The 14,833-nt window shown below is 45.3% G+C and overlaps 1 protein-coding gene across 2 annotated transcripts in view; it reads right to left on the reverse strand.

The window, feature by feature from the left end:
- Positions 1 to 881: 881 nt before the first annotated feature.
- The window catches only part of D2HGDH (D-2-hydroxyglutarate dehydrogenase), a 36,395-nt gene continuing 22,443 nt past the window's right edge, over positions 882 to 14,833 (reverse strand). For both annotated transcript variants that reach the window (XM_045030495.1, XM_045030496.1), the window contains 5 exons: positions 8,835 to 9,003; positions 7,900 to 8,043; positions 6,498 to 6,640; positions 4,855 to 5,020; positions 882 to 3,495 (listed from right to left, as the gene is read on the reverse strand). In XM_045030495.1, the coding sequence (XP_044886430.1) occupies positions 3,236 to 3,495; positions 4,855 to 5,020; positions 6,498 to 6,640; positions 7,900 to 8,043; positions 8,835 to 9,003 (882 nt within the window). In that variant the 3' untranslated portion in view covers positions 882 to 3,235. The remainder of the gene's footprint in view (positions 3,496 to 4,854; positions 5,021 to 6,497; positions 6,641 to 7,899; positions 8,044 to 8,834; positions 9,004 to 14,833) is intronic.

A 14,833-nucleotide genomic window follows, 5' to 3' on the forward strand; every position in this document is an offset into this window, starting at 1 on the left:
GAAGCTCCTGTGGAATTCTATCTAAGTTAGAAGTTATCCAGCCAAGCCATTTCTGAGGTATGTGACTCGGAGTAACTGCTCATTTTCCAAGACTGGTCCAACCATTTCTCATTCGCTTTCAAGTCAAAGACCATGCTGTGCAAAATGGATCAACACCTTAGTCCTCATAAAGAACTCATGCACAGGATTTGTTTCACCAAGTTTGGTTTCCAAGCTATGGACAGTCTGACTGCTTCCCTGCCCTGAGAGAATGGATAAGGGGATGGAATCTCACTGGCAGGTGTGGCTTGCTAATTCCACCCTGGTTACGAGGGAGGTGGAAGTTGCTCTTTTAAAAAGTGGGAACTGGGGTCTATAACAGAGAAGTGTGTGCACAGAAACCCTAGGAACAGTCAAACTTGGGAAGAAAACGTAGATTCATGTTACCAATAAAGCCAATTCCCAGGAAGGGGTATATGTTTGGACTAAATACAGTTGCTCAGATTGTGGGAGTGGCCAAGTTGTATTGATGCAGAACCCATACAAAGGGGGACAAAGGAAGCTGTATGCTACCTTTGTGCATCCCAGCTCTTGGCTCCTCTAAACTGCACTCTCCTGCCCCCAAAGAGCCATTGAAGCAGTTGGAAATAGTCAGAACACAGCAGTACTCTGGCCATGCCCACTATATATCCCCTGGTGCGGGGAAACTCACTCAGCCAGAGGAATTCCTGCAGGACCAGATCTGTTTGAGTTACAGCCTCTGTGCCACTGAGTAGTGCAAAGGGGCTGCATCATACCAGGTTGTATAGGTTTTGGTCAGAGCATAAGAGGAGCTCCTGCTTACACTAAGGATACAAGAAATGAAACCTGACTGGTGCAATTATAATAAAAATAAAGACTGATTTGTTTTTAAAAATTCTTATATTTTATCAAGTTTCTTAAACAGTCATAAAAAAACATATGTTCATTAGAAGATCACTGAAAATAACACCAAGGTTCTCCAGCTGTTTTCCTAAGAAAGACTGAAGTCTCCATTTAGACTAGGGTATAATACTGGCAAAACATTATACAAGATTTTATGAATTAAAATAGTGCAATTTTTTTTTAAATTCTGATCAAGTTTTAAGTAGTCAAACCCCAAGTCCCTGCCAGATAACATTTTCCATTGGTATGATTCTCATTAAATGTAAATGTTTGTCCTGAGACAGAAAAGGTTCATTTCAGACTTGTTTTCAGTTAGAACAGTGAACTCCCACAAACCTGGCCTAGTATACACATGCCCTTCTGCACTTCTCTCAGGCCTCTGGCCAGCATGACTACTTCCCATGTAACACTGCCGTTGGTTGCACTCTGCCTATTGGTGTATTGTGGCCAGAAGGGGGAGGAGTTCATTGTTGTTACACTGGGATCCTATGGGCTTAGGCCATGCAGACAATCTGTTCCCCAATTCCACTGCCCTTCAGCAGGCCAAGCCCCGCATTTCAAATGGGGTTTTACTTACATATTTTTGGTGCTGAGGAGCTGCCAGTGACTAAGAGGTATGGAATCATGCTACCGATATGTAGTCACCTTTCCTGCTGCCCAGCTTTTTAACTCCTATTTCTGTACAATCAATGCACCTACATTTCTCTCTCTGCTGTGCAACACAAGGGAAGGGAGCAGAGATGTCTGTCAAGTGGCTAATACCCCCAATCCACAAAGAAAATTTTGAAAATTAATGTATGTACCCTACTTAACATGTATATTTTCTCCTTTCTCTTCCTTGCGGATTACCAAAATGCAAGCATAATCAGATGCTGTCTTTATAAACTGGCCTCTTCTATTCCGTGGTGCCACAATACAATCTTTCCCATCAAAACAGCCTAGTTTGATACATAATCACCAGTTTAGCCAAAATCTAATATAAGACAGCAGTCTACTTCTATGACTTTACAAGATCTGTGCACAGGATGATTACATTCTCTTTTAAACCAAGCAAGGGTACTGTGAATGGAAGGGGCAAAATTCTGTCCTGGTAAAGGCAGCGCTTTCATGGCATCTCCAGCCCTTCCGCCTGGTTAGCCCAAAGCTGTCTTTGGCTCAGGGTGTTGTTGATGGGATGCTGTTTATACCTCTGATCTCAGGTTTGTATTATCTGTGCGAAAGGAAAGATTACTGAGGGGTTGACATTACTGGAAACCCTACTCTGGGTACCAACTACAGTATTTCTAGCGTGCCTATAACTGTAGTATCCAAGTGTCAGCACAAATTGTTAACTCTGGCTTGGTGCTAGTGAGGCAAATGCTATAAAGACGCTCTAAACATAGCTGATCTCAGCTGGGAGCTATAGGGACAAAGATATGGTCATGATGCCCACTAAGATCTGCCTGTTGGACACCTAGTGGAGCTTAGCAAATTATTACCACCGCCATGAATTTACCAACTGTGCCAAAATTACTCCACATACATACAACTACGAGCAAGTGAGGGGAAAATACCTATAATTCCAGGATCAGAAACATCACTGCCATAATCCTGCCATTTACACCCCCGAGATCCACCAGAATTTAATCTTCCATTTCCATAGCTGACTTCACTCACAAATCACATACCTAGATCAAAGAGGACTAAGCTGCAGGTGTAATAATTTGCACATGCAAAGTTGTAGGCCTGTGTTTGAAAACAGGCTATAAATTGTCTTGCTATATAGAGTAAGAAGAACAGAGATTTTTAAACTGCCCCACTGGCAGAAAGTGATAGAAAGCGCAGATGGTCTACCAAATCTAGATGCTGCTTACACTTTCTTCTTGCTGCATGTAGCTCTAACATCCACAAGCATGGACTATAAATGAAATAACAGAAGCAATCTAAAGTAGAGAGGAAAAGCCATCAACAGAGCATTAGAGAGTTAAGGCTTTTCAAGGGTTCCACCAGCTGGACTGGGATGGGAGATAGTTCTAAGCACAGCAGCATGGGAGGGACTGGCAGGTAGGCCCTTTATATATGTATACTCAGTCTGAACTTTCAGAGCCATGAGGAAGCCTCTGTGGCTTTGGCCGCTACTGATCTCTGCTTTCTGGACGGTCAGAGCTCATGCAATGATGGACAATACTGGGAGGAGGAATTGCAGTCCTTTACCATTTCAGTACAATCATAAAGTGAGCAAAGCAGCTTTGAAAATTGTTGTTCAGTCTGTCAGTGTCTAAAGTGCAGTTATGAGCTAGAGATACAGTCGATACAACAGGATATACACCTATTTCTCAGCAGAACGAAGCTCTCAGGAACTAGCTGGCAGTGTCTTGTAAGGGTTCAGAATCCCTTTGGGGTCCAACATGGCCTTGACCTGCTGCATCAGAAGGACTGCCTCCTGTGGCTTACTGTATTGAATGTAATGCTTCTTCTTGAAGCCCAGTCCATGCTCTGCACTGATACTGCCATTATACTGTGCAGTCCACTCATACACAAATGGCTCAATGGCATCCAGCAGGGAATTGCTGTAGGACTCAGCTGTGATGTTCAAGTGCAGGTTTCCATCTCCTGGAAGAAAGCATAACAGAGCTGGGTCTGAGATGGTTCTGATAGAGAAACGGAATGACTGTGCTATGGAAATTTCTCATTGGCTCTGCTGTGTAACAAAACAGCAGAGTCTGTGTTGTCTGGAGAGCAGCTGTCCATTAGGATTCTAGAAACAGTGGTTCCTCTCTTCAGAGAGTTATGTGCTTGAATAACTCAGAACGTTTCCTAGCTCTTGTGCCATCTCTAAGAAGTACAGTCCATCAGAAAGCCCTCACAATGTAGAGTAAAATAACTTTCCATTTCCTGATTTTGTGCTTTTAGAACTTCAGCCATAATATTTCTTGTGGCAAAGATTTATCTAAAGTTACTTCATTAGGACTGTGACATTTTAATTTACCCATACCACATTATTCAATCTCTTCCAATTATATTTTTGCAACCATTTAAATGTAGGTCATTAATAGAGTTGTTTTCTTTTGGACTGCCTCTGAATAATGATCTTTGATTAACATCTAAATATCTATTGACTATTTGGGAGTCAAGATAAATCTGAATTTTTTAGTGATTCATGTTCACTTTGGAAGAAAAGAGCTCTCCCAAAAGGGACATGACTCTTGACATTAAGAAGTAGAATTAAAAATAATAATCCTATTTGTTAAATCATAGAATCATAGAATATTAGGGTTGGAAGAGACCTCAGGAGGTCATCTAGTCCAATCCCCTGCTCAAAGCAGGACCAACACCAACTAAATCGTCAATATAGTCAAATGTGTACAAAAGACAACCTTTATTAAGCAACTTCCTGTTTAAAGACACTGCTCTGAAATATCTTCAAACAGAGAGTGCTTAACACTGCTCCACTTCTAAAGACAGCTCAACTCTGTTAAGCAATCCATTTGTCTGTCTCCGGAGTCAAGTTTCACTACATAAATTTCAAAATATCCCTTTAAAAATTCCAAGGCCTTTTTTACTCAATTGCATTATTTTAATCACTTTTTTCTGGTGGTTAATGGCTCAGCCATAATTGGTTTACAAATATTGCTACTCCCTCTAATGAGGACAGTGGTTCCTACCAAACACTTACATTTATTAGTTGACTGTGCAGATCAAACTTATTGCCCAATTAAATCTACCCAAAACACTGGATAAAGAGCTACAAGGCAACATCTCTTTGAATAACTTCTTATACTGTGCTACAGATTGTTAATGTTATGAAATCAATTTTTCCATTAGCATAGGGATCATGTCTGAAATTAATGGATTCCAACAAATCCTCACAGCTCCGACTAGAGCTATAGCTCTCAGTCAGCCAATACCATCTAGTTTCCATTTCTTAGAAGCTAAGCTAAAAAAGGAAATCTGTAATGTTTCCCAACTCACCTAGATGGCCATAGCCAACCACATTCTTGGCAGTCTTGCCCAGTCGAGCCCTGGTATCAATCACAAGGTCATATAGTCTCTCCACAGGGAGTGAGAGGTCATATTTGTAAACACAGCCATCATGAGTTAGGGCCTCTGTGATTCGCTCCCTCAGAGACCACAACATCTGTGGTTCATTGGATCAAACAGGATAAAGTGGAGAGAGCAAATTAAAATGAACCAAATACATCATATTTCACTCTTCATGGAGTTTGAGGCTGGAGGGGAGAGGGGCAGGGAACTGTTATTCAACTATATGAGCTACTGTGATGGCCTTATGTCCTCCCTTTGGATATGTATTATCTTACAGCTCTTGGAAACATCCATTTATATTTGTTTGGCGAATTGGCACCATCATATGGTGGAACTATGCATGAGGTCTCTAAATTCAGCAATTTCAGATAAAGCTGTACTGGTTAAAATAACTGACTTGCTCAGTACCCTGCTATGGCAGTCTTTGGTTCCCATGCACCTCAGTTCTGCCTTACCAGCACCCTGCTATCTCAGCCCCATACAAGCCATCTCAGCCTTGACCCACAGCAGTCTCTGGCTCTAAATACGGCGCTCTCATCCAACTTTGAGTGTGTTTAGTTCCTGTCTCAGAGAAAGGATAAAACATATAATTTCATTTTCCTGGATATTTTAGAATGGCTAATTTTCTGTCTAGAGTCAATACTCAGATCTCCTGCCAGTGCATTGGCTGCAAGGGAAGAGGAAGACTATGGAAGCATCTCCCCATAAATATCCACAAAGCCACCTCACTGTCCTCTTTAAAACTCTCCCCTGTCAACAAGGCAACAAAAAACCATAGTGGTCAGGCAACTGGTGTGCAATGACCACTGCTTATCACACTGACCAGGAGCGTCTCATTGTTTCCTTGTATTCTCCTGTTGGTTTCCTGTATCTATCTGTTGTCTCTTGTCTTGTATTTAAATTGTAAACTCCTTGGGACGGCAGCATCTCTGTTATGTGCTGATAGAGTGCATGGGACAATAGGGCCCTAATACAGGACCCTAAGGGTTCCTGTAATGTAAATAATAATCATCTCAGCTCCATGCTAGTACCCAAAATTTGCTTCCCATACATGAGTGCAACATGCTGCTGGGAGTGAGACACAGATGGTCCAGTCCAACACAAGATCTTCCACTATACACACCACTGTAACATATTCCAAGGAAGTGAGGGTCAGGGTGTAGTCCAGCACTGCAAATCTTCCCACTTCTATAGAGGAATAGGGTTATTCTAGCTCCATCACCTGTCAGCCTCTCTCTATTGTTTTGTTTTGCTGGATAAGAAAATGAGGAATTTCTCTACTACTTTGTGCTCAAGCAAAATTGCATGTCTAGAGAAAGAAAATTAAGCACCTCCTCATTAACATCATAAAAGAGGGCCATAAGGAAAATGTTGGTAGAACATTTCAAAACAGCCAAAAAAAATATTGGCATATGTTTCACCATATAAACAAGCTACAACTTTTCCTCCTGATGTCAGGTGACTTGGGAACTCCTACGCCACAGAACAAACTGTTTAACCATTCATCAGTATAAAGTACAAACCCAAATAGAGAATTATTCCATGAGTGTTTATGTTGGAGGGTGAATCACCTTTATTTTCTTATCCTCTGTGGCCACAGTCCCATCGGTCACCAAACCAGAGGCCATGACATGTTCCAAGAAATTGTTCAGCTTTTCTTCATCATGGGCAGAATTGGAGCCTGATGTTTCAATTAAAATATAAAAGGGGCTTCCTGGAAACGAGAGAGGACAGAACAAGAGAACAGCCAGTAGCAGAAGATAGGGATTTAATTCAGACGATTAAAAGGTCATCTTGAGAAGTCACTGGGTTAAAAATAAAGCAACATTCTCTACAGTGACTCCTTTTGTATAAGGTAGAGGGTTGAGATAACTGATCTTCCCAACCTTCAGCATCCTTTCACCATTCCCTATAAGAATTCTGCTGGCCAAGGCAGGAGTGAAATAGCTGGAAATGCCTCCAGAGCTGGGATATGTGGGAAGACTCCCTCATGAACAGCCGCTCTGCACTCTGCATTGGCTAGAGTGCAGCGAGCTCTAGACAGAGCACAATGGTTGTGATGTCCCCGAGAGCTGGAAATTCTGCAAATATTTTTGATCTTGTCAAAGTATCTGCTTTGTGTTTGCGAGTGAGTGTTTCAGAGTGATACTTTCCATTTGTATGGAAATAAACTCTGCTACAAGGCATACAGCTTATCTACTGCTTCCTTCCAGTTAACCAATGTAAATAAAGTCCAAAATTCTGGAAATTGCCCTTTCCTGCTGCATTTCACGTAGGTTCCCTCTGAGGAATCTCTCTCTGCTATGCTATAGCTTTGATGCTACATCAGATGCTCTATGCACTGCCCTTGTTTTAATCACTCTTTATTGTAGCAGCTGCTGTTGAGATGGGGCCAATAATTTAAAATAAAATCCCTCCCCCCCCCAAATAATACAAAAAAATTATGTTTCATGTAATGTTTGTTTGAATGTCTCAGGGGACTATGCTGGGGAGATAGGGAAGTTTGCTCAGTGATAAATTATGTTACAATGTTATTGGAATTTATTCAGTCTATTTATTAGGTTGCTGCTTCCTTCCTACTTCAAGGGACCAGACACAGTTCCTATGAAAAGCTGTCTTTTTGCTGTCTCTGGAGAGACCCCTCAATAACTGAACATGCAGGTTGAACAATTCTCTTGTCCTAGGCAGGAGACTAGCTGCTCCATGGCAGGGTTGGAGTGCAGTGATGGAACAGTGTGGGGAAGTCCTGACTTCAGTGAACCTGGATACTGGACTCCCTTCTCACCTTTGGAGAGACCTTTCTTTAGATCAGCTAAGTATTTAGCCCAGCATTCCCTACCGCCTCCCAAAAGAAATCCCCAGAAGATATTATGTCTTTTTCCACAGCACAATAAAACATCTAGATACTTGGGTTCATAGCACTGCCTTATACTCCAAATAACCTGTCTACGCACAGTACATTAATTCTAGTACCTGTCACTGGTTTGGACAGTTTGAGGTGGTTCTCAACCAATTTCATGCACTTGTCATCCATGAATTCGTATGCAGACAGGATCTCTCCCAGCATGCCTTTGCAGGTAGTGAAAGTTCCAAGAACCTGAGAGAAACTCTGACAACCTTTCCACAGACGACAAACAGCACAGAGAACATTAAAACTGCTAACATACTAAAAAATACTACCTGGCTCAAAATAGTTTGTTCAGGGTCCAGTAAATAATAATTAATGATGTGTGCTACACAGAATGCTGTTAGAAATGTTTGTGATGGCAAATGTTTAGCGTAGACCATGCAGGTGCAACTCTTACCAGACTGGTCTTTTTCATGCCAATGATTTTTAGAAAACAGGACACCTTGGATCCTATCAAGATGTTTAAGGCACCGTATCCCTATTCCCCACTTATCTGTCTGGGCCAGAAGGGTGGTGAGGCAAAATATAACCAGTACAGCTTAACACTGGGTCCCCTTCCCTTCTTCACTTCTACCTACCATTTTTCTACCTGTGAATGACATTTTGCCTGCCAGAGCTAAGCTAAAGCTCAAATGGCATGGTGACAGGAATACCACAGATAAGAGAGTTTTGCTAAATCCCAGTGACCACAAGTATTTTAATACACACCACCAAACTCTCTCAAACATTCTGTTGTTAGAAATAAAATCAAGTTGGTGGTTTATAGCAGTTTACTGACTTGTGCCTTCTCTCCCAATTCTCATTCTTTCCCGGCTTCTTCTGTCACTGGTTTCAGCAGTCAAATTATTAAAAACCAGCCCCCAGGGTCACAGGGCAGCTTCATCTCCAATAATATACCCCAAATCAGTCTCTTGGTCCTCTGATACTGTATGAACACCATTGCATATTGTTTCTGGTTACCAACACCACTGCTGGAGAATGAGAGAGGGACAGAGCCTACCTAAGAAGACCAGATTCACAGACTTGGGTTTCCGTGGACAGAGGATAGAGACAGCAGTAATGATCCCCAAAGTCCCCTCTGATCCAATGAAAAGCTGCTTCAAATCATAGCCAGTATTATCCTTCCGCAGAGAAGCCAAGCAGTTCAGAATGGAGCCATCAGCCAGGACCTGGCAGAGGACAAAGAAACAATACTGATAAACCCTTCATTTCTAATTACGCAAATACACACAGGTGATGAGCTGGTTTGAAGAGACAAGATGATAAGAAGCTGCAGCAAACCTCTCAAGAGAGCCCTGCACGGATACATCTGATCCACAAAAATGGTCCGCGGAATTTGCAGGGCTCTACCTCTCAGTGCTGCAACGTGGTTATATTATTTTTTCCTTCTCTAATTGTTGTCCCTCCCCACACTTTTTCCCTATCACTTCTTCCACATAGCCTTGGACAGGGAGAGCTTTCTCCCATCAACATGGTGCCCATTTTGCTCCACCAAATTCCTCTCTTCCTTAGTAGTACATGCTCTGCTCATGTGTAGCATGAAAAGCAAGGAACAGTTACACTAATAAGAACAGATTGTTTTTCATACCAATCAGTGATCTTTCTCCAGTGGACATGATCAGCCATTGTACATAGTTTTTAGCTTATGACAGCTGATGCAACCAATGAAAGTAAAGTGCCAATTTTGAAACAGTGAGGGTAATTAATCATCAGAAGTAGTAAGTTCTCCATCATTTGAGTCCTTAAACCAAGATTGGATGGGTTTGTAATAGATATGCTCTAGTTAAAGATTGCCTTGACTTCTTAGACACATTAGAGATGAAAAAGACCACCTGGGTCATGTAATCCTTTCCCCTGCCAATACCGTACTTTACAATAAACATACTAGTGAATTTTTCAGTCTATCTTTAAATGTTCCAAACACCAGGACTTTCAGAAGTAAGCAGACTATTTTACAGCCTAATAGAACTACAAGACATTCAGCCAAGACTTTTCTGTGTTTTAACTGGACTTCACTAATAGGCTGGTAGCACCACCTATTTTGCCAAACCTTAATGGTTTGCACTGACATTTTCCATGCACGGTGTCTGCCTCAGCCTTTTATCATAGAATCATAGAAGATTAGGGTTGGAAGAGACCTCGAGAGGTCATCTAGTCCAATTCCCTGCTCAAAGCAGGACCAACACCAACTAAATCATCCCAACCAGGGCTTTGTCAAGCCAGGCCTTAAAAACCTCTAAAGATGGAGATTTCACCACTTCCCTTGGTAACCCATTCCAGTGCTTCACCACCCTCCTAGTGAAATAGTTTTTCCTAATATCCACCCTAGACCTCCCACACTGCAACTTGAGACCACTGCTTCTTGTTCTGTCATCTGCCACCACTGAGAACAGCCTAGCTCCATCCTCTTAGAATTCCCCTTCAGGTAATTGAAGGCTGCTATCAAATCCCCCCCTCACTCTTCTCTTCCGCAGACTAAATAACCCCAGTTCCCTCAGCCTCTCCTCATAAGTCACGTGCCCCAGCCCTGTAATCATTTTTGCTGCCTTCTGCTGGATTCTCTCAAATTTGTCCACATCCTTTCTGTAACTGGGGGCCCAAAATTGGACGCAATACTTGGACTGAACTGGCGGAAGTGATGGTCCCAGGCTAAAGGGATTTCTATCCTGTGTATGAAAACCTGGGAAACCGAAGCTGCTAAGCAAAGGCAGCTTGTGCCTTAAGAATCTGCCAGCCTGTTTATCACTCAGGGTGAGAATTTGCCAATTCATATCCTACCTATATAGTATGTTAAACTCAGCTTGCATTTTTGTTTATGTACTAGGTAATCTGCTTTGATCTGTTTGCTATCACTTAAAATCTATCTTTTGTAGTTAATAAACTTATTTTATGTTTTAATCCAAACCAGTGTGCATTTGACTAAGGCCTCTTGGTTACCACAAGGGTGCATGGTGCTCTTCACACTGAGGGAGAGACGAACTGGGCATTAAACCCATATACTGGCCAGATTTGACCAGGGCAGGACAGTACTGCTCTGTGGTCCTAGGCTGGGAAGCTGGTGGTTAGAGAGCCTGCATGTAACTGCAGCTGGGTGTGTCCCTACCTGTGTGAATGCTGGTGAAGGTGCAGGCTGGAGGACTTTGCAGCTTGTCACAGCAGCTAAGTGTGAGAGGGAGCCCAGGCTGGTGGGTCAGAGGGCTCAGTGGTACCCCAGTTCCAGGCAGCACCCCAGGGGCAACCCATCACACAAGTAAACCTAGACTATCCCTGACAGGTGTTTGAAGGGTTTTAAGAACAGGTTGGACAATGATGGAGATTCCATAACCTCTCTTGGAAGCCTTTTCCAGTGCTTAACTACTCTTAATTAGGGTACGTCTACACTACAAGACTATTTCGAATCTACTTAATTCGAATTTGTGGAATCGACCTTATGAAGTCGAATTTGTGTATCCACACTAAATACACTAATTCGACTGTCTGAGTCCACACTAACGGGGCCAGCGTCGACTTTGGAAGCGGTGCACTGTGGGAAGCTATCCCACAGTTCCCGCAGTCCCCGCTGCCCAGTGGAATGCTGGGTAGAGCCCCCAATGCCTGCTGGGGGAAAAAATGTGTCGAGGGTGGTTCTGGGTAACTGTCATAATTGAACCGTCACTCCCGCCCTCTCTCCTTGAAAGCGCCGGCGGGAAATCTGTTCGCGCCCTTCTCTGGTCGGTTACAGCTCGGACGCCACAGCACTGCGAGCATGGAGCCCGCTGCGATCATCGCTGCACTTATGGCCGTTGTCAACTCCTCGCACCTTATCGTCCACCTCTTCCACAGTCAGCTGCTGAGAAATCGGGCGAGGAGGCTCCGTCAGCGGGGTGAGGACAGGAAGTCACAGAGTGGCGCAGACCTCTCACAAAGCAGGGTACGCCGCGCAGTGGAGATCATGGTGGCAATGGGTCAAGTTCATGGTGTGGAACGGCGATTCTGGGCCCGGGAAACAAGCACGGACTGGTGGGACCGCATAGTGCTGCAGGTCTGGGATGAATCACAGTGGCTGCGAAACTTCAGGATGCGTAAGGGCACTTTCCTTGAACTCTGTGACTTGCTGTCCCCTGCCCTTAAGCGCCAGGACACCCGGATGCGAGCAGCCCTGACTGTGCAGAAGCGAGTGGCCATAGCCCTCTGGAAACTTGCAACGCCAGACAGCTACCGGTCAGTAGCGAACCACTTTGGCGTGGGCAAATCTACCATAGGGCTTGCTGTGATTCAAGTAGCCCACGCAATCGTTGAGCAACTGTTCTCAAAGGTAGTGACCCTGGGAAACGTCCAGGTCGTCATAGATGGCTTCGGCGCGATGGGATTCCCAAACTGCGGTGGGGCTATAGATGGCACTCACATCCCTATCCTGGGACCGGCCCACCAGGCCAGCGAGTACATTAACCGAAAGGGCTACTTTTCTATGGTGCTGCAAGCACTGGTGGACCATAGGGGACGTTTTACCAACATCTATGTCGGGTGGCCGGGCAAGGTTCATGACGCGCGTGTGTTCAGGAACTCTGGTCTGTTTAAACGCCTCCAGGCAGGTAGTTTCTTCCCGGACCACAAAATAACGGTTGGGGATGTGCAGATGCCTACAGTGATCCTCGGGGACCCAGCCTACCCGCTAATGCCCTGGCTCATGAAGCCCTATACAGGCGCCTTGGACAGTGAGAAGGAACTCTTCAACTACCGGCTGAGCAAGTGCAGAATGGTGGTGGAGTGTGCTTTCGGACGTCTCAAGGGGAGATGGCGGAGCTTACTGACTCGCTCGGACCTCAGCGAAAAAAATATCCCCGTTGTTATTGCTGCTTGCTGTGTGCTCCACAATCTCTGTGAGAGCAAGGGGGAGACCTTTATGGCTGGATGGGAGGTTGAGGCCAATCGCCTGGCTGCTGATTACGCTCAGCCAGACACCCGTGCCGATAGAAGATCCCAGCGGGAAGCGCTGTGCATCCGGGAGGCTTTGAAAGATAGGTTCCTCGGAGAGCAGGGTAACCTATGACTCTCCAGTTGATTTACAGAGAAGCTGAACCTGAGCCTGTTTCAGTGACTGTTGACTTCGATCTGCGGTTACATACCCCGTTCTCCAGGTTTCCCCCCTTCCAACACACGTTTTAAAATAACTTTAATTGAACACTGATTATTAATAAAGTTTTCTTTAATTATGAATTCCTGTTCAAGGGTTGAAACATGGACGCGGACTGTGGTGGGTACGGTGTGCACTGATGTCCAGACCGCTTCTACACTAGAGGAATGACAGGCTCCTGCTCCTACAGCGGTCTCTGGGGGGAGGACGGTTGCAGATGGGTGTGCAGGAAGGGGTGGGTTTGCAGGAAGGGGTGAGGGGTGCCGTCTTTGGGACGGAGTTTGTATGCAGGCTCTGGGCTGGGGGTTGGGGCGTAGGAAGGGGTGAGGGGTGTGTGGGAAGGGTGAGTATGTGTCCGTGGATGAGGGCTCTTGCTGGGGCTCAGGGCATCGGAGAGGCTCGTGGCTAGGGGGGAAGGGCATGGTAAGGGCAGCCTGCCTTGCCATTTGTGGATTTCAGGCGCTAGGACCCTGGGGCAGCATACACCTCACAGAGTGACCTGGGGCAGCATTCACCTCCCAGACTGACCCTGGTGCCTAGTGACTGCAGTCTGTGTGTGTCCTGCTGTTGATCCTGCCCCCAAGTCTGTACCCTGGTAATGGAGGCTGTCCTATGCAATTAAAAAAACCCTCCCCCCCTTCACACAAAGTCTTCTGACAAGGAAAACGTGACGGAAACAGTGATTAACAACAAACTACTTTTAATACTCAACTACACAGTGGGGGGATGAAACTTGGATTTGGGACTGGGTGATCCAGGAAGGGAAGCACTTCTCATACTTTAGGGAATGAGAGCTGTTTGGTACATGAGCGCTCTGCTGGGGTGGAGTGACAGTTTTCACGGCCCCTAGCGCCCCTCCTTCTTGTGATTTTTGGTGAGGGGGGGGACAGGACTTTGTGGCGGGGGAAGGCGGTTGCAGATACAGTTCAGGGGGGCTCTCTGCTCCTGCCTGCGGTCCTGCAGAACATCTACAAGGCGCCGGAGCGTGTCCGTTTGCTCCCTCATTAGCCCAAGCAGCGTTTGAGTTGCCTGCTGGTCTTCCTGCCGCCACCTGTCCTCCCGTTCGCTGTGTGAGCGCTGGTGCTGACATAGGGTCTCCCTCCACTGTCTCTGCTCGGCCGCCTCGGCTCTGGAACAAGCCATCAGTTCAGAGAACATGTCGTCCCTAGTCTTTTTCTTTCGCCGCCTAATCTGCGCCAGCCTCTGTGAGGGGGATGCCGGGGCATTTCTTGAAAGACCCGCAGCTGTGTGATGGGAAAAAGGAAGTGATTTCCTTGAAAAGATACATGTTTGCGAACACTGAACACAGTCTAGTCAGTTTCTGTGAACAAGACCATACAGGGCACCTAGTCTCACGAGCTCTCAGGACAAGTTCGAGATTTCGGAATACGCTTTCATTGGCTGCGGTCTTGCACAGGAGATCGGACAAGCAGGGCGGTACAGCTGAATCCGTGTAGCAGCCAGGCCTGGTAAGCACTACACTATAGGCTGCTTAACAGTTAATGGATAGCTGTGCCCTCCCGCTGAAGGCAATCTGTAAAGCATAAAGTCTGACCCTGTTCCAGCCCCTCGCGGCTGTGCCCGGGAAAGATCGCTGTATGCTTTTCCTCTGCGGCCTCCAACAACTGGCTGTTAAACGAAGGTCATTGCTATGCAAAGTAAAAGTCAAGCATTCACAATAGTAACAGTACACTAATTGCCCTAATTAGATGCAGCAGTCGCCGAACGAGATTACCCTGAGGCGGGTCACTCGGAGAGAGAGAGAGAGAGAGAGAGGATGCTGCTAGAATCCCTGCACAGACCAGGACCGTACGCTGCAATGCTGGTGGAGGCAATGATTCCGCTGTACATTAGGATGGCCTGGCGCGGAAGAGTGTGCTTCCACG

The sequence above is a fragment of the Mauremys mutica genome, chromosome 9 (assembly GCF_020497125.1).
Source record: "Mauremys mutica isolate MM-2020 ecotype Southern chromosome 9, ASM2049712v1, whole genome shotgun sequence".
Classification (NCBI taxonomy): Eukaryota; Metazoa; Chordata; order Testudines; family Geoemydidae; genus Mauremys; species Mauremys mutica.